The sequence below is a fragment of the Erythranthe guttata genome, chromosome 9 (genome assembly GCF_056151865.1).
Source record: "Erythranthe guttata isolate IM_541 chromosome 9, IM_541, whole genome shotgun sequence".
Taxonomy (NCBI): Eukaryota; Viridiplantae; Streptophyta; class Magnoliopsida; order Lamiales; family Phrymaceae; genus Erythranthe; species Erythranthe guttata.
The window spans coordinates 5,061,962-5,089,148 of record NC_142541.1 but is presented as its reverse complement, the minus strand read 5'-3'; the positions used below and the strand labels follow the sequence as shown (position 1 = coordinate 5,089,148).

General features: G+C 38.1%; 1 protein-coding gene across 1 annotated transcript; it reads left to right on the top strand.

Moving 5' to 3' along the window:
- The first annotated feature begins 24,970 nt into the window (after positions 1–24,970).
- LOC105951495 (NAC domain-containing protein JA2-like) lies at positions 24,971–26,495 on the top strand. Its single transcript, XM_088822701.1, has 2 exons — positions 24,971–25,178; positions 26,128–26,495. Exons 1-2 carry the CDS (start codon positions 24,971–24,973, stop codon positions 26,493–26,495), a joined length of 576 nt encoding a protein of 191 aa, XP_088678827.1.
- The last annotated feature ends 692 nt before the right edge of the window (positions 26,496–27,187 follow it).

Below are 27,187 nucleotides of genomic sequence, written 5' to 3'. Positions count from 1 at the left end.
TATGTTAGTTGGGAGACGAAGGATATAAATCGATATTACGAGCTCCCGTGGTTGGGTCAAGATTGGCAAGAGATGAGCAACGAAGTCACCAAAGAGCGAATTGGTGAAGTGTTGAGTGATGGACATCCAAAATGGATCGAATACCCTCAGTTGGAAAAGCATCAACTATGAAGGCAAGGCGTGGTTGACGTTTATTTGCGCCAACATAATCCCGACTACATCGTTTAGTCGGATCAACCATGAACAGTGTGCGCTCGCTTATTACATTATCACGGGGAAGCCGGTCGACATCGGGTCAATTATGTCCGATCAAATTTGGCTTTCCATGCGCGACAATACAAAGGGCATCTTCTTCCCTAGCCTCGTCACGGGGTTGTGCACAAGAATGAGGGTTCCCAAATTACCAAATGATATTGAGCTCAACATCCGGAAGCCGATTGCCGATTTTGCAGCCTCGTTATTCAAAGAAGCCACCTATGACGAGCCGCAAGCCGCTCTTCAAGCCCGAGACGAGCCCGAAGCCTCAAGCTCCCGTGCCGATCGACGATTCCGAAAGAAGATGGAATGAGAGATGATAATTACTAGTAACCGATTGACTACCGTCGAGCATAAAGTCAATACGGTGGAGGCACTTCAACGGTGGTCGAGCAAGATGCTACAAGCTATTGTCCAACACTTGGGATGCGGGACGCCCGATTGCATCGAGCCGGCACCTTTATCGGCACCCATTCTTGAGCCCGTACCCGAGCTTTCCGATGAGGATGAGCGTGAGAGAGCGAGGGAGGAGCACCCCGATCACATCGACTCCGAATGAATCAGGTGTTTTCTATCCTTAAACTTTGTGCTAATTTCGTTGAGGGCAACGAAAATTTTAAGTTTGGGGGTGAAAAACATGTTTTTGTGCTTATTTTTTGTTTTAGTTTGCATGCATTAGGTTTTATTCGTTTTTATTGTTTTTCTCGTTTTTCCGGAATATAAAAAAAAAATAAAAAAAAATAAAATAAAATTTGCTTGAGTCGAATGCATCGATGATTTATGATGATGAGAGATGATCAATGTTTGATGATGAGATTGCTTGTTTTGTGTGATAAGGATTTGATGTTTGTTTAGCTTTCGATTCAACGGGACTTAGAAGCGAATTATTGCTAGGAATCACATTTTGTGCATTGCTTTGGTTGAATGTTTTGTATTTTAAATTTGGAATTAATTTGTGCTAGATCATGCTATGTTCGGTTTTAAGACTCACCGTAGGAAATTTATGATACGAAGTATTGAGTAGTGAGTGATTTGGGATATGATTTGGGCCTTCTTTGAACCGTTTGAGCCTTTCAAGCCGACCTTTTTATCGAAATTATCCTTAGAACCTTGTTTTGAGCCTCGGAGAAAAGGTATTCTTTCTTTTAGCCAATGTGTAAGGTAGAATAGGTGGCGATTCTTGAAAAAATTATCCCTTGGAGTTCGGTCGAAAATTTTATAAGGTCCTTCTACTTCTTCGAAAAAAAAAAGAAGACAAATATCTATGCTTCTATATATATATAAAAAAAAAAAAAAAAAAAAAAGAAAAAAAAAAAAAGAAAGAGAGAAAAAGAGAAGAAGAAGAGACTAGAAGGGAGAAATAAGGACTAGTTGTTGAATTATTTTTGAAAACTCGATCCATTGCCTTAAAAGCAAAAGTGGAGACTTTTGAACTTTTGTGAATCGAGTTTATTAAAGTCGGTAGAGGTGAATTCATTGTTTCAAACGCCTATCTTTCAAATTTTGGCGTAATCACCTAAATTCAAGAAGAATAGCCACACATACCCATATTTCCTACCTCGAACCAAAGAGCCTAACAATTGAAAGCCACAAAGCCCCAATGATCACAAAGTCAACGGAGGTGCCGTGTGTTGGAAGAGTTCCAAATAAGGCACGACGGCTGATTCCACCACCGAGGCTGAATATATTGCAGCATCAGATGCTTCAAAGGAAGGGTCATGGATTAGGAAATTCATCCAAGAGTTGGGTGTATTTCCGAACGCTAGCGATCCAGTACGGCTGTACTGCGATAACAACGGAGCCGTAGCGCAAGCTAAGGAACCAAGAGCTCATCAGAAGTCGAAGCACGTGTTGAGAAAATACCATGTGATCCGAGAGATCATAGAGAGAGGTGAAGTCAAGCTAGACAGAGTCACCTCGGAGGACAATATTGCAGATCCCTTCACCAAGCCATTGTCAGGATCAGTCCACGAGAAACATCGAGAGTCGATGGGACTTAGATTTATGAGTAGTTGGCTTTAGGTCAAGTGGGAGATTGTTAGAGTAGGTGACCGGCAAGCCAACTTGTGGCTGTGGTCTTTCTCTTTTCTTTGTAATAAAACAATCGTTTTTCGTTCGTAATAATAAAATATCTTATTTGGCATTCTATATCTGTTATCCCATGCAAGCAGCATAGATATAGTCCTAACGAGTTACTCTATTACTGTGAGTTGATCTAGTAGAATCGTGAGATAACTCAGCAATGTAATGTAACTGTTAAACCTTGTTCCTAGTCGATGGGTTACGCCAATAATGAGGATACCGGCCTTTCCCTTTTGAGACTAGCACTTAGTGTATGTGTACTGCGTCTCATCAGTCCTCGGTGTTGTGACATCGGCATACTTGAGTGGGTGCTCATACTGAATGAGTTCACTGAACTCCCTCGCCCTAGAAATCTATAAGTGGTTCTCATTCATCGAGTAATAGGTTTCTAAGATATAGTTGTACACCATTAGTCCTTAAGACCCAGACATCACCGTGACTTCACTAGAGGACCGATTGTATCGTGACCTGTCCCTGAGTCCCACCGCGGACCGCTCCAAGGGCCAACGTTCGTGCAATCCGAAATCTAGTGTGAAGTCTGTGCATTGTAGTAGGGGATTCGAGCGCTTGAGTAGTCATGGATGTCCTGTGTGTTCTGACGGTTTATAATCCATGGAATCTCTGGCCAGAGTTGATAGTGGGGTGATTAGGGAAATGTGTTTCCCTAAGTCGCACACGAACGGATTTATAATACCTAGAACGTTCGCACGGTTATTGAACTTTATAAGAGGTCTCGGTGAACCAATGCCTCTAGTTCAATCGGGACATGTGCTACGAAGGGATCGTACTGTACGCTAACTATATCATAAGGTTCTTGCAGGCACTTCATTTGTATCTAGGGAATCATGATGCGTAGTTGCTAGACGCCAATCTTGATTCGTTGGGCACCGATTTGATCGGGATTAGGTAAAATGAGTTCTACTCTAATCGGGACTCTTGGGAGGAGTTCGTATAAGAACAATGTGTTGTTCGAATCACAAAGAGTTGTGAGCCCACGGCTAGCATACACCTGAACCATTGAGGGTCACACTTCTCGTGTAATATAGATCCTTGATAACAACAAGCATAGATTAATGTGTTAATCTTTGAACGATTGGATGTCGATATGATTGAATCCAAGATTCGTAATTGTGAATTGCGAATTGGAATAAACGTGGAGAAAAGGAGAAATGCGGAATTTAGTGAACTTTCTAAATTGGGAAGTTTCCCGATTTAGCAAGTCCACTGAATTGGAAGTTTCCAATTTTGGAAATTGGAAATTTCGAAGAGGCACTCGTATCGACGAGGACTTTGAGCTCGTCACAAATATAATTTTGTTATAATTTTGTGGACGATCGTTTATTAGAAACGAGGCCGTAAAGGGAATGGACTTAATGCATCAGTGGGTCAAGCCCAATGACTTAAGCCCGCTAGGGTTGAAAACCCTAGATATAAATAGACCTCAAAAGGAGTTTTGAGATCAGATTTTTCAGCACCAAGACCCTAGCCGCTCAGCCCCTCCTCTCGGCCGTTGCATCTCCGCCGCGCCACCGCCGGTCTTCGCCGGAAACCGCCGGTTTTCTCCCGTTTATTCCTTCGTTTATTCTTGTTGTTTATCTAACTCGTTTACATCTAGTGCTGTAGTTCGAGTGGGTCAAAATATACGAGGTGAAACCTAATTGGAGAGGAGCTGCTGCCCCGACGAATCCGCGCACCGCCGCACGCGCCGCACCGCCGCTCACGCGCCGCCGCTGCCGCTGCCACGCGCCGCCGCTGCTGCTGCCGTTCGTTGCCATTCGCCGCTTGCTGGATCAGCTTGTTCCAGCCGTGAATTGCAGCCCGTGGATTGGTAATTTGCAGCTTGTACGTGACTCGTTTTAGGATTTTGATTCGTCGAAATCTCACGCTACAAGAGGTAATAAATCGGAACTTTCGTAATTCGATTCGAACATGTTTGTATGATTATTAACTTGCAAGCATGAGTAATACGTGATTACATGTTTCGATTTTGTGAAATTAAAAATAAGCATGTTTCGTAATTTCCGGTTTTACGCGTTTTTCAATTAAATCGATAATTACCATATGTATGGCGGAAGCGTTAAGGTACGTTGACTATGTGATTAGTTTTGCATGTAATCGAAACTAGTTCGATATAAAATTTTTAAATTCCGCTGCGTATAGCCGTATACATGCACGATCCCCAACAGTGGTATCAGAGCCACGGGTTAATCGTTTATTTGTCAACGTGTTTATCGTTTTCGAAAGCATGCTTCAATTTGTTGAATTGTTGAATTTTTGGTGTTATCAAATTGGGTGGTTTAATATTAATTAAATATTTTGAATATTTCAGAAAATATAAAAAAATTTAATTTTTGAAAAAACTCGTTTTTCTGCTGTTTTTCCCCAGCTGACCGAACCGGTCCGGTCGGACCGGTCCGACCGGTCCGGTCAGCACAAAAAAAAAAAAAAAAAAAATATATATTTTTTATTTGATTTTCTGAGAATTAATATTAAAATTAATTGATTTTTAATTTTTGAAATTATTTATCAATTAAACCCAATTAGATAATTGATCCATTAATTTAATTTGAATTCAAAGAATAGTGTTGGATTAATTATTTAATTTAATCGTTAAATTAGTTTAATTAATGGAACACAAATTAGATGGCAAACAATTAATGGACTTCATTCTTATTTGAATGATTTATGAATGAAAGAAGTCCGTTAATTATATTTGCAATTAATCGTATTTATTAATTAATTCATGAGATGAATAATTGTGATTAAGTACGATGATGATCGTATGTCTCTCTTAGGATCAATATGCGTTTCCACATACCTAGAGAACATAGTTGTAGGAATCACAAACGATCATAACCTAAAACTTCCGATGAGCTAATAAGATTTAAAAATAAAATCCCTCATTCTTAATCAAGAATAATTATCAAGCTATAAAGAAAAACCAAATTGTTGAATTTTTCTTTCCTTCTACCAACAATTAAATTATGTGTAGCCTCTCATAATAGTGCAGTAAGCCGTGTTAGCGGGGAGTGCTATTGTGGGATAAGCTGTAATTTAATTGACATTAGATGGAGATACGTTCATAGATAAAATTATGTTGGATTAATGTGGTCGGCTAGATTAACTAGGGATTGCATTAGTTTGATATAGTTGGATATATGACATCTCATATTGGTAGGCTAGACTTGACACACGAAGATTTTGATATTCGCTAGATTAACTTAGGTCATTATCAAGTGTGAGGTAAATCGATCTTTAGGGTCACATAGTGATGTGATTGATAGTACTCTACCTTTAGGCTTATGTAATCGGGATAGATTAACTACGGGTTACATTAGTGCTATTGGACCTAAAGCCCATTAAAGAAAAATAAGTTTTCTCGATTGTCTGCTAGAGGGTGGTGGAATTCGATAAAATTAGTGGGAGAACAATTAAAATATAAAAGTCCAAAATTTTAATTGTAACGATTATTACGAACTAAACTCTAATTATTGTCTTCTTAAAATTTTCTCAGCAACAATGTCCAAACATCCCTTTTCCTCAATCCTCGACCAAAACAAACTCACCGGTCCAAACTATTTGGATTGGCTTCGCAATCTGAAACTTGTGCTCCAAGTAGAGGAAACGCAACTGCAAGGCTTACCTCGATCAGAAACGTTCTGAAAAGGGTACGTATTTAGTTGAAGTTAATTTGTCCGTTAAATCTTCTTCTTGGGTATTGGATACCGGTTGTGGCTCACATCTTTGTAATGATTTGCAGCTCATGACAAGAAGTAGGAGGCTTAATGTGGGTGAGACCTACCTAAGAATGGGCAACGGAGCAAGGGTTGCTGCTGAAGCCATTGGGACAATTTATCTTTCTGTTTTGGATTCTAGTTTTTCCATTGTTTTGAACAATTGTTTATTTGTTCCGTCACTTATTCGAAACCTTATGTCTATTCCTGTTTTGGATAATGAAGGTTTTACTTTTGTTTTTGGAAATTCGATTTGCATTATACAAAAGGAACAAAATATGATTTGTAAGGGACAACTTATAAACAACTTATATGAACTGAATCCAAGTGAAATACCAATTAACGTTATATCAGCAAAACGAAAAGATATAAGTCTTAACCCCGCACAACTTTGGCACGCTCGACTAGGTCACATTTCCTTGAGAAGGATGAACAAGTTTGTTAGTGAAGGAATGTTCTCCTTGGAGGACGTTAAATCACTTCAAACTTGTGTATCCTGCCTTAAAGGAAAAATGACCAAGACTCCCTTCAAAGGGAAGATGGAACGGGCCGAGGGTCTTTTGGATTTGATCCATTCAGACGTGTGTGGTCCACTAAGCGTTAGTGCTAGGGGTGGTTTTAACTACTTCGTTACCTTTACCGATGATTATTCTAGGTATGGTTTCGTGTACTTAATGAAGTTTAAGTCTGAAACTTTTGAAAGGTTCAAAGATTTTAGACACCAAGTAGAAAACCAACTCGGTAGACGTATTAAGAAACTACGATCCGATCGTGGTGGCGAATACTTAAGTACTGAGTTTATAGACTATCTTAAAGAGAATGGGATTCTGTCTCAATGGACTCCTCCTGGAACTCCTCAACTTAATGGAGTTTCCGAACGTCGGAATCGAACACTGTTAGACATGGTTCGATCTATGATGGGGTTCACCGAGCTACCGGCATACCTGTGGGGTCATGCACTCCTAACTGCCGTGTATTTGCTGAATAGGGTTAATACCAAAGCAGTTAACTCCACACCTTATGAACTTTGGCACTCCAAGAAACCCACGTTTAAACATATTAGGATATGGGGTTGTCCCGCTTACGTGAAGCGGCTAGTGGGAGATAAGTTGGATGGAAAATCCGACCTATGCTATTTTGTGGGGTATCCCGAGGATTCCATGGGATACGAATTCTACTATGTTTCCGAGGCAAAGGTGTTCGTCTCGAGAAATGCCGTGTTCCTTGAGAAGGAATTTCTATCGGATAGAAAGGGCAGTGTAGTTGATCTCGAAGAAGTTCGAGAACCACAATCTGAAGTTCAAGCACAACAATCAGATAATGAACCAATTCAACAAACCACTAACATACCTCCTGAACCGTCGCTGCGTAGATCCGAAAGAGTTCGGAGAGCGCCCGATAGGTTATTCCTCGTTGATGAAGTTGACCAAGGATGTGATCCTAGAACTTTCAACGAAGCTGTATCGGATACAGACAAGGGACATTGGCTTAATGCCATGAAATCCGAAATGGACTCTATGTACTCCAACAAGGTATGGACCTTGGTAGATCCACCCGAGGGAATTGTTCCCATAGGCTGCAAGTGGATCTATAAGAAGAAAATTGGAGTAGATGGAAAGGTATCGACCTACAAGGCTAGATTGGTAGCGAAGGGTTATACTCAAAAGCAAGGAGTTGACTATGAGGAAACCTTCTCTCCAGTTGCTATGCTTAAGTCCATTAGGATTTTGCTGGCCATCTCTGCGTGGTATGACTACGAGATATGGCAAATGGATGTGAAGACCGCTTTCCTTAATGGGGACATTGAGGAAGAAATTTACATGGCGCAGCCGGAAGGCTTCATATCTTCTGGAGATGAGCAAAAGGTTTGCAAACTCCAGCGATCCATTTATGGATTGAAACAAGCATCCCGTAGTTGGAACAAAAGGTTCGACACAACTATCAAAGAGTTTGAATTTGTGAAAAACCCGGAGGAACCTTGTGTCTACAAGAAGGTTAGTGGGAGTGCAGTGACTTTTCTTGTACTTTATGTTGATGACATACTACTCATTGGGAATGATGTAGGGATGTTGCAGTCGACTAAAGTATGGTTATCCACACGTTTCTCGATGAAGGATTTGGGAGAAGCATCCTACGTATTGGGAATACGGATCTATAGAGATAGATCGAGGAGATTGCTTGGCTTGTCCCAATCCATGTACATAGACATCGTTCTTAAACGGTTTAGCATGGAAGAATCCAAGAAGGGATTCTTGCCAATGTCCCATGGGGTTCGTCTCTCGAAATCCATGCGTCCTCAAACGCAAATGGAAATCGAGGAGATGAAAAGGACACCTTATGCATCCGCTATAGGAAGCATAATGTATGGCATGCTGTGTACACGACCTGATATTGCGTATGCTGTGAGCGTCACAAGCAGATATCAGTCTGACCCCGGCCCAGCCCATTGGAAGGCTGTGAAGGACATTCTCAAGTACTTGCGAAGAACTCGAGATTTGTTTTTGGTCTATGGGGATACCGAGTTGAAATTAGAAGGCTTCACGGATTCTAGTTTTCAATCGGACGTGGATGACTCGAAGTCAAACTCGGGGTATATATTCAAAGTCAACGAAGGTGCCGTGTGTTGGAAGAGTTCCAAACAAGGCACGACGGCTGATTCCACCACCGAGGCTGAATATATTGCAGCATCAGATGCTTCAAAGGAAGGGTCATGGATTAGGAAATTCATCCAAGAGTTGGGTGTATTTCCGAACGCTAGCGATCCAGTACGGCTGTACTGCGATAACAACGGAGCCGTAGCGCAAGCTAAGGAACCAAGAGCTCATCAGAAGTCGAAGCACGTGTTGAGAAAATACCATGTGATCCGAGAGATCATAGAGAGAGGTGAAGTCAAGCTAGACAGAGTCACCTCGGAGGACAATATTGCAGATCCCTTCACCAAGCCATTGTCAGGATCAGTCCACGAGAAACATCGAGAGTCGATGGGACTTAGATTTATGAGTAGTTGGCTTTAGGTCAAGTGGGAGATTGTTAGAGTAGGTGACCGGCAAGCCAACTTGTGGCTGTGGTCTTTCTCTTTTCTTTGTAATAAAACAATCGTTTTTCGTTCGTAATAATAAAATATCTTATTTGGCATTCTATATCTGTTATCCCATGCAAGCAGCATAGATATAGTCCTAACGAGTTACTCTATTACTGTGAGTTGATCTAGTAGAATCGTGAGATAACTCAGCAATGTAATGTAACTGTTAAACCTTGTTCCTAGTCGATGGGTTACGCCAATAATGAGGATACCGGCCTTTCCCTTTTGAGACTAGCACTTAGTGTATGTGTACTGCGTCTCATCAGTCCTCGATGTTGTGACATCGGCATACTTGAGTGGGTGCTCATACTGAATGAGTTCACTGAACTCCCTCGCCCTAGAAATCTATAAGTGGTTCTCATTCATCGAGTAATAGGTTTCTAAGATATAGTTGTACACCATTAGTCCTTAAGACCCAGACATCACCGTGACTTCACTAGAGGACCGATTGTATCGTGACCTCTCCCTGAGTCCCACCGCGGACCGCTCCAAGGGCCAACGTTCGTGCAATCCGAAATCTAGTGTGAAGTCTGTGCATTGTAGTAGGGGATTCGAGCGCTTGAGTAGTCATGGATGTCCTGTGTGTTCTGACGGTTTATAATCCATGGAATCTCTGGCCAGAGTTGATAGTGGGGTGATTAGGGAAATGTGTTTCCCTAAGTCGCACACGAACGGATTTATAATACCTAGAACGTTCGCACGGTTATTGAACTTTATAAGAGGTCTCGGTGAACCAATGCCTCTAGTTCAATCGGGACATGTGCTACGAAGGGATCGTACTGTACGCTAACTATATCATAAGGTTCTTGCAGGCACTTCATTTGTATCTAGGGAATCATGATGCGTAGTTGCTAGACGCCAATCTTGATTCGTTGGGCACCGATTTGATCGGGATTAGGTAAAATGAGTTCTACTCTAATCGGGACTCTTGGGAGGAGTTCGTATAAGAACAATGTGTTGTTCGAATCACAAAGAGTTGTGAGCCCACGGCTAGCATACACCTGAACCATTGAGGGTCACACTTCTCGTGTAATATAGATCCTTGATAACAACAAGCATAGATTAATGTGTTAATCTTTGAACGATTGGATGTCGATATGATTGAATCCAAGATTCGTAATTGTGAATTGCGAATTGGAATAAACGTGGAGAAAAGGAGAAATGCGGAATTTAGTGAACTTTCTAAATTGGGAAGTTTCCCGATTTAGCAAGTCCACTGAATTGGAAGTTTCCAATTTTGGAAATTGGAAATTTCGAAGAGGCACTCGTATCGACGAGGACTTTGAGCTCGTCACAAATATAATTTTGTTATAATTTTGTGGACGATCGTTTATTAGAAACGAGGCCGTAAAGGGAATGGACTTAATGCATCAGTGGGTCAAGCCCAATGACTTAAGCCCGCTAGGGTTGAAAACCCTAGATATAAATAGACCTCAAAAGGAGTTTTGAGATCAGATTTTTCAGCACCAAAACCCTAGCCGCTCAGCCCCTCCTCTCGGCCGTTGCATCTCCGCCGCGCCACCGCCGGTCTTCGCCGGAAACCGCCGGTTTTCTCCCGTTTATTCCTTTCGTTTATTCTTGTTGTTTATCTAACTCGTTTACATCTAGTGCTGTAGTTCGAGTGGGTCAAAATATACGAGGTGAAACCTAATTGGAGAGGAGCTGCTGCCCCGACGAATCCGCGCACCGCCGCACGCGCCGCACCGCCGCTCACGCGCCGCCGCTGCCGCTGCCACGCGCCGCCGCTGCTGTTGCCGTTCGTTGCCATTCGCCGCTTGCTGGATCAGCTTGTTCCAGCCGTGAATTGCAGCCCGTGGATTGGTAATTTGCAGCTTGTACGTGACTCGTTTTAGGATTTTGATTCGTCGAAATCTCACGCTACAAGAGGTAATAAATCGGAACTTTCGTAATTCGATTCGAACATGTTTGTATGATTATTAACTTGCAAGCATGAGTAATACGTGATTACATGTTTCGATTTTGTGAAATTAAAAATAAGCATGTTTCGTAATTTTCGGTTTTACGCGTTTTTCAATTAAATCGATAATTACCATATGTATGGCGGAAGCGTTAAGGTACGTTGACTATGTGATTAGTTTTGCATGTAATCGAAACTAGTTCGATATAAAATTTTTAAATTCCGCTGCGTATACATGCACGATCCCCAACAGTGGTATCAGAGCCACGGGTTAATCGTTTATTTGTCAACGTGTTTATCGTTTTCGAAAGCATGCTTCAATTTGTTGAATTGTTGAATTTTTGGTGTTATCAAATTGGGTGGTTTAATATTAATTAAATATTTTGAATATTTCAGAAAATATAAAAAAATTTAATTTTTGAAAAAACTCGTTTTTCTGCTGTTTTTCCCCAGCTGACCGAACCGGTCCGGTCGGACCGGTCCGACCGGTCCGGTCAGCACAAAAAAAAAAAAAAAAATATATATATTTTTTAATTGATTTTCTGAGAATTAATATTAAAATTAATTGATTTTTAATTTTTGAAATTATTTATCAATTAAACCCAATTAGATAATTGATCCATTAATTTAATTTGAATTCAAAGAATAGTGTTGGATTAATTATTTAATTTAATCGTTAAATTAGTTTAATTAATGGAACACAAATTAGATGGCAAACAATTAATGGACTTCATTCTTATTTGAATGATTTATGAATGAAAGAAGTCCGTTAATTATATTTGCAATTAATCGTATTTATTAATTAATTCATGAGATGAATAATTGTGATTAAGTACGATGATGATCGTATGTCTCTCTTAGGATCAATATGCGTTTCCACATACCTAGAGAACATAGTTGTAGGAATCACAAACGATCATAACCTAAAACTTCCGATGAGCTAATAAGATTTAAAAATAAAATCCCTCATTCTTAATCAAGAATAATTATCAAGCTATAAAGAAAAACCAAATTGTTGAATTTTTCTTTCCTTCTACCAACAATTAAATTATGTGTAGCCTCTCATAATAGTGCAGTAAGCCGTGTTAGCGGGGAGTGCTATTGTGGGATAAGCTGTAATTTAATTGACATTAGATGGAGATACGTTCATAGATAAAATTATGTTGGATTAATGTGGTCGGCTAGATTAACTAGGGATTGCATTAGTTTGATATAGTTGGATCTATGACATCTCATATTGGTAGGCTAGACTTGACACACGAAGATTTTGATATTCGCTAGATTAACTTAGGTCATTATCAAGTGTGAGGTAAATCGATCTTTAGGGTCACATAGTGATGTGATTGATAGTACTCTACCTTTAGGCTTATGTAATCGGGATAGATTAACTACGGGTTACATTAGCGCTATTGGACCTAAAGCCCATTAAAGAAAAATAAGTTTTCTCGATTGTCTGCTAGAGGGTGGTGGAATTCGATAAAATTAGTGGGAGAACAATTAAAATATAAAAGTCCAAAATTTTAATTGTAACGATTATTACGAACTAAACTCTAATTATTGTCTTCTTAAAATTTTCTCAGCAACAATGTCCAAACATCCCTTTTCCTCAATCCTCGACCAAAACAAACTCACCGGTCCAAACTATTTGGATTGGCTTCGCAATCTGAAACTTGTGCTCCAAGTAGAGGAAACGCAACTGCAAGGCTTACCTCGATCAGAAACGTTCTGAAAAGGGTACGTATTTAGTTGAAGTTAATTTGTCCGTTAAATCTTCTTCTTGGGTATTGGATACCGGTTGTGGCTCACATCTTTGTAATGATTTGCAGCTCATGACAAGAAGTAGGAGGCTTAATGTGGGTGAGACCTACCTAAGAATGGGCAACGGAGCAAGGGTTGCTGCTGAAGCCATTGGGACAATTTATCTTTCTGTTTTGGATTCTAGTTTTTCCATTGTTTTGAACAATTGTTTATTTGTTCCGTCACTTATTCGAAACCTTATGTCTATTCCTGTTTTGGATAATGAAGGTTTTACTTTTGTTTTTGGAAATTCGATTTGCATTATACAAAAGGAACAAAATATGATTTGTAAGGGACAACTTATAAACAACTTATATGAACTGAATCCAAGTGAAATACCAATTAACGTTATATCAGCAAAACGAAAAGATATAAGTCTTAACCCCGCACAACTTTGGCACGCTCGACTAGGTCACATTTCCTTGAGAAGGATGAACAAGTTTGTTAGTGAAGGAATGTTCTCCTTGGAGGACGTTAAATCACTTCAAACTTGTGTATCCTGCCTTAAAGGAAAAATGACCAAGACTCCCTTCAAAGGGAAGATGGAACGGGCCGAGGGTCTTTTGGATTTGATCCATTCAGACGTGTGTGGTCCACTAAGCGTTAGTGCTAGGGGTGGTTTTAACTACTTCGTTACCTTTACCGATGATTATTCTAGGTATGGTTTCTTGTACTTAATGAAGTTTAAGTCTAAAACTTTTGAAAGGTTCAAAGATTTTAGACACCAAGTAGAAAACCAACTCGGTAGACGTATTAAGAAACTACGATCCGATCGTGGTGGCGAATACTTAAGTACTGAGTTTATAGACTATCGTAAAGAGAATGGGATTCTGTCTCAATGGACTCCTCCTGGAACTCCTCAACTTAATGGAGTTTCCGAACGTCGGAATCGAACACTGTTAGACATGGTTCGATCTATGATGGGGTTCACCGAGCTACCGGCATACCTGTGGGGTCATGCACTCCTAACTGCCGTGTATTTGCTGAATAGGGTTAATACCAAAGCAGTTAACTCCACACCTTATGAACTTTGGCACTCCAAGAAACCCACGTTTAAACATATTAGGATATGGGGTTGTCCCGCTTACGTGAAGCGGCTAGTGGGAGATAAGTTGGATGGAAAATCCGACCTATGCTATTTTGTGGGGTATCCCGAGGATTCCATGGGATACGAATTCTACTATGTTTCCGAGGCAAAGGTGTTCGTCTCGAGAAATGCCGTGTTCCTTGAGAAGGAATTTCTATCGGATAGAAAGGGCAGTGTAGTTGATCTCGAAGAAGTTCGAGAACCACAATCTGAAGTTCAAGCACAACAATCAGATAATGAACCAATTCAACAAACCACTAACATACCTCCTGAACCGTCGCTGCGTAGATCCGAAAGAGTTCGGAGAGCGCCCGATAGGTTATTCCTCGTTGATGAAGTTGACCAAGGATGTGATCCTAGAACTTTCAACGAAGCTGTATCGGATACAGACAAGGGACATTGGCTTAATGCCATGAAATCCGAAATGGACTCTATGTACTCCAACAAGGTATGGACCTTGGTAGATCCACCCGAGGGAATTGTTCCCATAGGCTGCAAGTGGATCTATAAGAAGAAAATTGGAGTAGATGGAAAGGTATCGACCTACAAGGCTAGATTGGTAGCGAAGGGTTATACTCAAAAGCAAGGAGTTGACTATGAGGAAACCTTCTCTCCAGTTGCTATGCTTAAGTCCATTAGGATTTTGCTGGCCATCTCTGCGTGGTATGACTACGAGATATGGCAAATGGATGTGAAGACCGCTTTCCTTAATGGGGACATTGAGGAAGAAATTTACATGGCGCAGCCGGAAGGCTTCATATCTTCTGGAGATGAGCAAAAGGTTTGCAAACTCCAGCGATCCATTTATGGATTGAAACAAGCATCCCGTAGTTGGAACAAAAGGTTCGACACAACTATCAAAGAGTTTGAATTTGTGAAAAACCCGGAGGAACCTTGTGTCTACAAGAAGGTTAGTGGGAGTGCAGTGACTTTTCTTGTACTTTATGTTGATGACATACTACTCATTGGGAATGATGTAGGGATGTTGCAGTCGACTAAAGTATGGTTATCCACACGTTTCTCGATGAAGGATTTGGGAGAAGCATCCTACGTATTGGGAATACGGATCTATAGAGATAGATCGAGGAGATTGCTTGGCTTGTCCCAATCCATGTACATAGACACCGTTCTTAAACGGTTTAGCATGGAAGAATCCAAGAAGGGATTCTTGCCAATGTCCCATGGGGTTCGTCTCTCGAAATCCATGCGTCCTCAAACGCAAATGGAAATCGAGGAGATGAAAAGGACACCTTATGCATCCGCTATAGGAAGCATAATGTATGGCATGCTGTGTACACGACCTGATATTGCGTATGCTGTGAGCGTCACAAGCAGATATCAGTCTGACCCCGGCCCAGCCCATTGGAAGGCTGTGAAGGACATTCTCAAGTACTTGCGAAGAACTCGAGATTTGTTTTTGGTCTATGGGGATACCGAGTTGAAATTAGAAGGCTTCACGGATTCTAGTTTTCAATCGGACGTGGATGACTCGAAGTCAAACTCGGGGTATATATTCAAAGTCAACGGAGGTGCCGTGTGTTGGAAGAGTTCCAAACAAGGCACGACGGCTGATTCCACCACCGAGGCTGAATATATTGCAGCATCAGATGCTTCAAAGGAAGGGTCATGGATTAGGAAATTCATCCAAGAGTTGGGTGTATTTCCGAACGCTAGCGATCCAGTACGGCTGTACTGCGATAACAACGGAGCCGTAGCGCAAGCTAAGGAACCAAGAGCTCATCAGAAGTCGAAGCACGTGTTGAGAAAATACCATGTGATCCGAGAGATCATAGAGAGAGGTGAAGTCAAGCTAGACAGAGTCACCTCGGAGGACAATATTGCAGATCCCTTCACCAAGCCATTGTCAGGATCAGTCCACGAGAAACATCGAGAGTCGATGGGACTTAGATTTATGAGTAGTTGGCTTTAGGTCAAGTGGGAGATTGTTAGAGTAGGTGACCGGCAAGCCAACTTGTGGCTGTGGTCTTTCTCTTTTCTTTGTAATAAAACAATCGTTTTTCGTTCGTAATAATAAAATATCTTATTTGGCATTCTATATCTGTTATCCCATGCAAGCAGCATAGATATAGTCCTAACGAGTTACTCTATTACTGTGAGTTGATCTAGTAGAATCGTGAGATAACTCAGCAATGTAATGTAACTGTTAAACCTTGTTCCTAGTCGATGGGTTACGCCAATAATGAGGATACCGGCCTTTCCCTTTTGAGACTAGCACTTAGTGTATGTGTACTGCGTCTCATCAGTCCTCGGTGTTGTGACATCGGCATACTTGAGTGGGTGCTCATACTGAATGAGTTCACTGAACTCCCTCGCCCTAGAAATCTATAAGTGGTTCTCATTCATCGAGTAATAGGTTTCTAAGATATAGTTGTACACCATTAGTCCTTAAGACCCAGACATCACCGTGACTTCACTAGAGGACCGATTGTATCGTGACCTGTCCCTGAGTCCCACCGCGGACCGCTCCAAGGGCCAACGTTCGTGCAATCCGAAATCTAGTGTGAAGTCTGTGCATTGTAGTAGGGGATTCGAGCGCTTGAGTAGTCATGGATGTCCTGTGTGTTCTGACGGTTTATAATCCATGGAATCTCTGGCCAGAGTTGATAGTGGGGTGATTAGGGAAATGTGTTTCCCTAAGTCGCACACGAACGGATTTATAATACCTAGAACGTTCGCACGGTTATTGAACTTTATAAGAGGTCTCGGTGAACCAATGCCTCTAGTTCAATCGGGACATGTGCTACGAAGGGATCGTACTGTACGCTAACTATATCATAAGGTTCTTGCAGGCACTTCATTTGTATCTAGGGAATCATGATGCGTAGTTGCTAGACGCCAATCTTGATTCGTTGGGCACCGATTTGATCGGGATTAGGTAAAATGAGTTCTACTCTAATCGGGACTCTTGGGAGGAGTTCGTATAAGAACAATGTGTTGTTCGAATCACAAAGAGTTGTGAGCCCACGGCTAGCATACACCTGAACCATTGAGGGTCACACTTCTCGTGTAATATAGATCCTTGATAACAACAAGCATAGATTAATGTGTTAATCTTTGAACGATTGGATGTCGATATGATTGAATCCAAGATTCGTAATTGTGAATTGCGAATTGGAATAAACGTGGAGAAAAGGAGAAATGCGGAATTTAGTGAACTTTCTAAATTGGGAAGTTTCCCGATTTAGCAAGTCCACTGAATTGGAAGTTTCCAATTTTGGAAATTGGAAATTTCGAAGAGGCACTCGTATCGACGAGGACTTTGAGCTCGTCACAAATATAATTTTGTTATAATTTTGTGGACGATCGTTTATTAGAAACGAGGCCGTAAAGGGAATGGACTTAATGCATCAGTGGGTCAAGCCCAATGACTTAAGCCCGCTAGGGTTGAAAACCCTAGATATAAATAGACCTCAAAAGGAGTTTTGAGATCAGATTTTTCAGCACCAAAACCCTAGCCGCTCAGCCCCTCCTCTCGGCCGTTGCATCTCCGCCGCGCCACCGCCGGTCTTCGCCGGAAACCGCCGGTTTTCTCCCGTTTATTCCTTCGTTTATTCTTGTTGTTTATCTAACTCGTTTACATCTAGTGCTGTAGTTCGAGTGGGTCAAAATATACGAGGTGAAACCTAATTGGAGAGGAGCTGCTGCCCCGACGAATCCGCGCACCGCCGCACGCGTCGCACCGCCGCTCACGCGCCGCCGCTGCCGCTGCCACGCGCCGCCGCTGCTGCTGCCGTTCGTTGCCATTCGCCGCTTGCTGGATCAGCTTGTTCCAGCCGTGAATTGCAGCCCGTGGATTGGTAATTTGCAGCTTGTACGTGACTCGTTTTAGGATTTTGATTCGTCGAAATCTCACGCTACAAGAGGTAATAAATCGGAACTTTCGTAATTCGATTCGAACATGTTTGTATGATTATTAACTTGCAAGCATGAGTAATACGTGATTACATGTTTCGATTTTGTGAAATTAAAAATAAGCATGTTTCGTAATTTTCGGTTTTACGCGTTTTCCAATTAAATCGATAATTACCATATGTATGGCGGAAGCGTTAAGGTACGTTGACTATGTGATTAGTTTTGCATGTAATCGAAACTAGTTCGATATAAAAATTTTAAATTCCGCTGCGTATACATGCACGATCCCCAACACAAAGCCCCAATGATCCCAATAGCTTAATGTTCGATATTAGTAGAGTAGAATAATTTGGTGAGTATTTGGAGTCAAGCATATGCATGTAAGTATAAATTCTTTCTATCTTTAATTTGCAAATATTTGATGCTTGAAGCAATTGTATGAATTGTGGTTTTTGGTAATGGTGAGTGACTAAGTGTTGTTGAATTTTGAGCTTGCGAATGCCTAAGAATTGTCATTATAATTACAAGTTTTGAAAACGTGAAGTTGATCATTGATCTATGTGATGAGATGTAATAGTTGAGTTATTTGCTTATTGGTAGATTTTGCTTGAGGACAAGCAAAAGTTCAAGTTTGGGGGTGTGTTAAGTGTATTTTTTTACACTTTATCGTACCTTTTTATTTGGGCTTTTGGTGTGTTTTAATGATAATTGGTGCTTAAAAAGTTGATTTATTTTATTTTAGGTACAAATTGAAGAATTGGAAAAGTATGGGGTCAAAACTGCAATTTTGGCGAAAATATGGGTCAAAAGTGAAAATATCAAAATTCTGAAGAAACAAGGCTCGGACCCCCGTCCCGGTTTTAGTGCAAATTATGGGACCCCCGTCCCATACCCCGAAGTTGCGCAGTACAGGGATTTTAATTGCACAAGGAAACTGCCTTCTTCCCCAAGTTCTTCACCCTATATAAGACCAATCCAAGCACACAATTAGGGATCTTTTTACGCAATTTGGAGAACAACAAAGCAATAACGAAGACGAAGAATTCGAAGACTCTAAGCATAGATTTATCGTTTATGACTTATTTTATTTGTGTTTTTGCTTTAATCATGAGTAGCTAAATTTCTTATTTCTAGGATTTTATTTGGAACCCTATGTGGGATTTATGAACCCAATTCTATGATTTTATGCAAGTTTGAATTCCGGATTATTTCTTCTACTTGTTTTATTAAGTGCATGAACTTGATCAACTTATGTGCTTTTATGTTATTGTTAATCGCATGAATCGGAAGATCGGGTTAATAATTAGAACGGTGGTAGAAGAGCCTTTGTGGTATTAACATAGGAATATAGTTAATCTCTTAGGTAGCCATTATTGAGATTTGTGCTTAATGATGTGTTCTAGAATTAATTGCATAGGAATATAGTAATTGAATCTAGAGTATTAGAATCGTAATACACGCGGAAGCGGGTTATGATTAAATTAGCATCTCAGGTTAATAATCCGGGTTAATTGCTTGCATAATTGAAGGAATTGGGGGAATAATAATCACATAGGGGGAAGAATAAAATCCTAGGCTTGCTTACTCTGATTAAACCTTTGTTTTTTATTGCTTTCGTGTTCGTGTCTTTTTCATTTGCTTTTTAATTTAGTTTAATTTACTTATTTCTCCCTAAAGTCGACTGTGTAGGGTGGGCTTGATAATAATTGGTAGAATTTAGCGTCTAAGATTAGATAATTAAATATTCACTGTGGGTTCGATATCCGGACTTTTAGTCCACTATATTACTTGTACGATACGTGCACTTGCGTGTAGGTTTTCGCCCAACAACGGTCGATATTATTCGAATTCATGCGTTTTTGTTTTTTTATCTGTATTATTTGGCTATTTCTTTCTTTTGATCGATGCTACTCGGACTCGTTCGTTCTTTTTTTCTTTTTTTCTTTTTATCAGTATTATTTGGACTCGTTCAATCAAGTTTACTACATACGAGCCTCTTACGAACTTATGGGATTTGGCTTTTCTATTTACCCCCTTATACTCTCAATTGCATCGATTTGCCCCCCTGTACTTGAAAAATTGTCTCAATGTGGCCATCGATGTTAGTTTTTAGACATTTAACCCTAACACCATTTGATGTAAGTGAGAAAATAACGAAAAAGTTACACCTCCTATTTTAAATAATTATTAAAAAAATTTAAAAAATTCAAATGTCACAAAGGAAATTTTGTTCCATATACCTGCAAGCAAAGTCTCCGACTTAGATATATAGCGAGCGAAATAATGACAAATAGTGTAATATTTAAAGGTAAGGTTTAGAGATGTAATTATATTTTCTAATTGTATCTCTTGATTGACGTACCCTAGATATCAGTTCAAGTTCGCAATTCTCGTTACATTGTTGGCGAGGTTTGTATGACGAAATCCGATATCAATACTTCGGATATCAAAATTCCGGACCGTCCTAAAGAAGGAATCAAAGGGTGTATGCGAAGACGCCACAATCGATTGCGAAAGTTCGATTGATAAGTCGGGGTGAACAAACGGAATCCACCGATATGTTCAGACAGTTCTTCACGAACCAAAGAGAATAAACTAAATTAAATGATCAAAATTCGTCCTCCTAATATGCCAAATTGGCAACCTATTTATAAGATCTAAAAAGACTCCTTTTTCAGAAGGAAAATGACTCCTACCTAAACTATAATAAGGAAATAAATAAATAACCAAATCCTAAGCATAAAGGACTCTAAAATAATAAAAAAACATAATAAAGCATAAATTAAAAAACGAGCATAATTAAATAAGATAACTTGATCTTCAAGTCGGCTTCTCGATCACCCTTCTAATCTCGCGACATTGGGCTGTGCACGTGCATGCAATTAAAGCTCAATTTAGACAATGTTCCACTTCGAATATATCTTCGCTCAAAACATAAAAGTTGTAGATCTTTCAGTTAGCTTTCTGAATCATTTTGAATCAGCTCAATTGGACTTCGGATGCGAGAGTTATAACTCGAATGGTAAACTCTGCCAGAATAGGCGAGAATCTCGGATGCATGGAATTCGACTTGTCCAACGACTTCTTCTCTTTCTTTTCTTCCAATTCCAAACCATGGACTCCTCAAAGACCTGATCCAATCTTTCATTCTTCAATTCCAAACCGAATAAACTCCTTAAACTTGTACGCTTTCGCTTCTTCCAATTCTTCAACTTGGAGCTTGTTAGGATCGTATCAGAGTAACTCCAGCAGGAGATATCAAAATGGAGCATTAAATATTCATTTGATGTTTGATATAGTACTTTGATACTTCTTGAAAAAAAATTCACTCCAACCACAAGTATTAAGTAGATTATCAAATTTTAATTATATGAATAATTATATTTTTAAATGCCACGTGTCAAATAATGATAGGTTAATTGGGTGGTTATATTTTTGATACCTCATTTTCCAGGAAGTATTTTTACACCTCGGAGTAGTTGAGTATCAAAATAATTCTCACGTTAATGCCTCCATTGGAGGAGGATCTTTTAATTTTATAACATCAAAGTGGTAGTTTATTAGTTTGATACTTTATTTAGTGCCTCCATTGAAGTTTCTCAAAGAGCAACTCCAATGGGGGAATCAAATGGAGTATCAGATGATAAAACTTCCATTTTGATCCCCAAAACTTAAAATATCCAATGGAGGCATAAAATTGATGGTTAGTTTGATACTCAATATCCTGGAGGTGCAAAAATGGATCCCGAAAAGTGAAGTATCAAAATCGTAACCACTCAATCAACCTATCATAAGTTGACACATGATATTTAAAAATATAATTATTCATATATTTAAATTTTGATAATCTATTTGATGTTTATGGTTGGAGTAAAAAACTTTTAAAGAGGTATCAAAATAATATATATAAGAAGTTCAAATGAGTATTTGATATTCCATTGTGATACTTGTCCATTGGAGTTGCTCTAATAAGGTATATTCTATACATTTAACTTACTTAAATATTCATCAAAATTCATTTTTTTTCCCAATAGTAACATGCACATCGCGTCGACGTATATATAGTAATTTAGTTAAAAGTGATATTTACTATTGACATCTACACTAATTGAATATATGATCATATACAAGATATAGAAGGTGTTGACTAAGCTTATTTTAAATATCAGATAAGTCCTTATACCTTACCTGATAAATTTTTTAAGAGTCGATAAAATATCGCATCTTATTTTTTAAATTAGAGTGTTTGGATAATGAGCTTCTTATTTTCTTTTACTAATTATTTTAAGATCTTCAAAAAAAATCTTATAAGCTCTCCACAACTTATTTTTTGAATTTGTAAGATCCTTTAGCTAATTCACAATATTGTTGTGACTTCTCTAGTAATTATATTTTTGAGGATTTACGAGTATTGAATCTATTTTCAACACGGTGAGAATATGCCTTAGGGTTTTAATCAATGTTATCAGAATCGGACCGGACACAAAACCGGATAGGTTTTCGGGTCACGGTTGGACCGGTTCAACCGAGTTCGACCCGGGTTTTTTAATTTTTTTATTTATTAATTTTTTTAATTATTGTATTAATTTTAAACTTTAAAAATACAATATTCCTATATATCTTTTATATATTTTACATGTCTTTTCCATTTTAATATCATATATCTCACTTCATTTTGTTTTATTTATATTTTTATTAACATTTTTTATCTCTCATTTGACATGTCTCTTTCTCTCTCTTCCCACTTTCTTTTTCCTTTCTTCTTCACGCAGCAGCCCCCCTCTCCCTCTCTCTCTCTCTCTCTCTCTCTCTCTTCCTTTCTCTCTCCTCTGTAAATCCAAAAACCTTCCTTCTCTTCTTCTCTTATTTTTCTCTCCTTTCTCTCCATTTCGGCCTCCGACCACTGAATTCAGCCCACCACCGCCCAGATTCGCCCACCTAATATAGTCTTTACAACCAAGATCCGTCCACCTCCAGCCTCCGACCACCGGATTCAACCCACCGCCGCCCAGATCCGCCCACATAACAGCCTTTGCGGCCGAGATCTGTACACCATATACTTTTATTGACAAAACCCGGGGTCATTAACCGGTTCGCCGGTTTCCGGGTTTTACCCGGTTGAACCGGGTTTGTTCATTTTGACCCCGGTTTTCAATTTCTCCGGTTTTGGAGTTCAAACCGGACCGCCAAATTGTTGGGTCCCGGTCGAACCGGTCCGACCGGCCGGTCCTGTCCGGTTCCGATAACATTGGTTTTAATAAATAATATTATAAAAAATATAACGAGTTATTTTAGATTTTACTAGTATTTTGCCTCGTACGTTAACACAGGTGGATATTGAAAAAAAAATATAAGATAAGCAAAATTAGAAATTAGTAAACACATATGACATGTACAATAGCAAGACAATGAAACACCGAAAATGTAAAAATTCCACTAATTGCAATCATAATCTATATATCTATTTTAAAAATGAAATTTAATACACATACATACGTGTGCTATAAAAAAAGAGAGAAAAGTTAGTGCCGAGGGGGAAAAAAAAAAAGAAAAAAAGAAAAAGAAAAGAATTAAAAAGAAAAAACAAATGTAAAAATAAAAATTCAAAGTTGCTCGTATTTAGTGGGGAAGGAGAAAAAGAAGAAAGAAAAAGAAAAAACTATATAATAATAAAAAAAACATGTCCTATAGAAAAGAAGAGAAATTTAGTGCTTGAAGAGAAAAAAAAGAAGAAGAAGAAGAAAATAAAAAAAAATACTTAAAAAAAATGTATTATACTATGTAATTTTAAAAATTATTTTATGCTTTATTAATTTATAATATATTATACGGGTTTTTTTAAAAATTTTTGAATGTGTATTATCTTATAACTTTAGCGAATTATAGTTTAGCATTTTGTCCCCGAGTCGGGAACGGAAAAAAATATTATTTAAGTGAAGTTATTTATTTACGTGGTATTAATTTATCGATGTTCTACTGTATAATACAACCTCGAGGTTACCGACTTCTTTTTATATTTAATATTTTAAAAAATATATCTTATATATAAAAGAAAGAAACGTTGCGGCGACCTAAGAAACCCTATGTCATATTCGAAAAAAAAAACAACATTTTTTTCAATTACTTCACACCAAATCTCGAGTAGCACAGTCCTGATCCACAACACTATATTTTTGTAATTGTTATTATTATTTTTATCTTCTATTATCCAGTCTATTTTCTGTAATTCTTTTTTGTTTCATTTATTTATTGATCAATTTGATATTATGACAATTAATTATATATATTTTTTTGGGGAATGAGTTTGCATTATTCAATTTGTATAAATATTAAACGCTATTATCGATATAAGTAATAAATTTTATTATAATTTTTATTGTCATGTATTAACTAATTTTTATTTTCACTTTTAAAATGCTATCCCATACAAGGCAAGGGAAAAAAAATGCTAGTTCTGAAAAAAAAAAAAAAAAAGAAATTAAAGGAAATAATACAAATAAAAAATCTAATACTGTGTAAGGTCATTAATTAATCTTCTATTTAATTCAGTCACACCAAAATCAAGTCTTCAATATATAAATTCAAGAAAAGCAATTAAAATACAATTTCTAAAATTGAAACCCGAGCATTAAAAGCTTCTTTCCGAAAAGGATTTGGCTTCCAACTAAGCACTAGTTAATATATATATATATATATATATATATATATATATATATATATATATATATATATATATATATATATATATATATATATATATATATATATATATATATATTAACCACTGCTTAGTTGGAAGCCAAATTCTTTTCGGAAAGAAGCTTTTAATTCTAGGGTTTCAGTTTCAGGAATTGTTTTAATTGCTTTATATATATATATATATATATATATATATATATATATATATATATATATATATATATATATATATATACACACACGTTGCTTTTTTCGGAATTGTATTTATATATATAAACCCTAATTCTGGAATAATGTATATATAAATACCCAATGATGTGGGGTGCAGTCTTTCTAATTTAAAATATCTGTTGCTTTTTTCTTACACACACACACACACACACGCCCACAGATCGAAAAACTTGTCTCTGCTGTAATTGTTTTCTATTAACACCGATAGAAAGATGATGAATAATCCATCGGAGAGTGCTAAGGAGGCGGTTCTACGGAGGTTCCTCTTGGGCGAGAGTCTAATAGGGTGGCGGTTCAAGCCCACCGACGAAGAGCTACTTTCGTATCTCGCCATGAAAGTTGCTTCGGGATCCTTGCCTTTTGAGGTTATTCCCGAGATTCCGGCAGCTTCTTTCTTCGACGATTATCCCAAGAATTTAGGTGCGTTTTTTTTCGTATCGAGAATGTGTTTGTTTATATGAATTTAATCATTAAGAATGTGCTTATTTGTCTCGATTTATCATCACGAATGTGCTTATTTGTCTGAATTTTTGTACGAAATTTTTTGTTGCACCGAGGGTTTGATGCCGACGAAGAATGTGCTTATTTATCTAATTTTTTCATAAAAAATGTGCTTATTTATCGGAATTTATCATCACGAATGTTCTCATTTATCTGAATTTTTATTCGATGCCGACGAAGAATGTGCTTATTTGTCCGAATTTATCATCAAGAATGTGCTTATTTATGGGAATTTAATAATCAAGAATGTGTTTATTATTTGTCGGAATTTATCGTCACATATGCTCTTATTTAACGGAATTTTTAATTGAATATTTTTGTTCCACCGAGGGTTTATTGCCGACTAAGAATGTGCTTATTTATATGAATTTATTGAATATTGATGCATCGATCTACGGGATGATACACATGAATAAGTTGCTTATTCGTCGGATTATTGTTTTCTGTTTAATTGATCTATAAAAGGAATTTGTATATTGCTTATGATGAAAGCTAGGGTTTCTTCGACTCTACGTCTTGTGATGATCACCGATTTCTGCTATCAACACGTGTCATTTTAGTTAAGTTGTTTTTTTTTTTTTGCTAATTTTGATTCAGTAGGAGCATTAAAGAAGCCCGATAAATTTGAATTCAATTTGAGAAATAAAAAGACACGTATGCACGGCGTGATTTTCACCGGGTGTAGGGTTTAGGAAACCCTTTTAAGGCTATATATATATATATATATATATATATATATATATATATATATATATATATATATATATATATATATATATATATATATATATATATATATATATATCAAACCTAACACCTATACATGCATATTAACGATTTGTTTGTTTATCGTTGGACTTTCGATCAGTGAAAAACCAAACGAAGGATAACGAAGGTAGCACATCGGATAAAGAATGGCACTTCTTCATCGACGGAGACGAGTACTTTGAGGGAGAGATCGTAAAAGATCGAAAGGTGGGACAAGGCATCGGTTCTTGGAGATCAGTCGGCAGAGAAGACGCAGTCATCGGTCAAGATGGCAAAGTTATAGGTTACAAGTATTTGTCGACCTACTTTACGACTGCCGAGAATTCTTCGAGGCCCAAACAAACCTTATGGGAAATGCAGAAGTACCGGTTAAGCGCCGAACAGGTTAACAACATGTCTGCACCCGTTAAGCGCTGCGTGGCTGCAAGAATCTCGAGACGTCATACGAAAGCCAGCTGTATGGATTGATTGATGCAGATTTTGGGAGTAGACCGACTTTTTATCGCGATGGCGAACACCAAACTTTCTAGTGATTTCGAGATTATTGCTAGTTTGAACAATTTTTTACATTACATATTTTGAGTCCGATATCATTTGGGCTCTTTTCTTTTATTCGTTCGATATTACTCGAACTCGTTTGTTTTTGTTTTTTGTATCTGTATTATTTGGCTCTTTCTTTCTTTTGATCAATTCTATTCGAACTTTTTTTTTTTTTATCAGTATGATTTGGACTTGTTCAATCAAGTTTACTACATACGATACGAGCCTCTCGGGAACTTCTGGGATTTTGCTTTTCTATTTGCGAACAAGTTCAGTAAGAAAAAAAAAAAAAAATCATGTATTATTTGTTATTATTTGTTATAGTTTAACAATCCAAATATTCTTAGAAAAAAAATCACAAAAGGAAAAAATAAAAGGAATGTTATCTTTTTATTTCTTTAAATTTGTAATTTTATGTAGAACAAAGTCTAATAAGTTATTTTTCGTCTAACTAGTTTTCTTTCTCTATTTGAGTATATATATATATATATATATATATATATATATATATATATATATATATATATATATATTGCTATTGCACTATCTCCTAATTGTTTCACAATTAAATTATGTATAAAATCGAATTGGCTAGTCTGGCTTAAGATAATGTAAAATAC

Coding starts and splice junctions, on each gene's coding strand:
- LOC105951495 (XM_088822701.1), top strand. CDS start 24,971: ATGATGAATAATCCATCGGAGAGTGCTAAGGAGGCGGTTCTACGGAGG. Junction 25,179..26,127: donor CGATTATCCCAAGAATTTAG/GTGCGTTTTTTT, acceptor ACTTTCGATCAG/TGAAAAACCAAACGAAGGAT.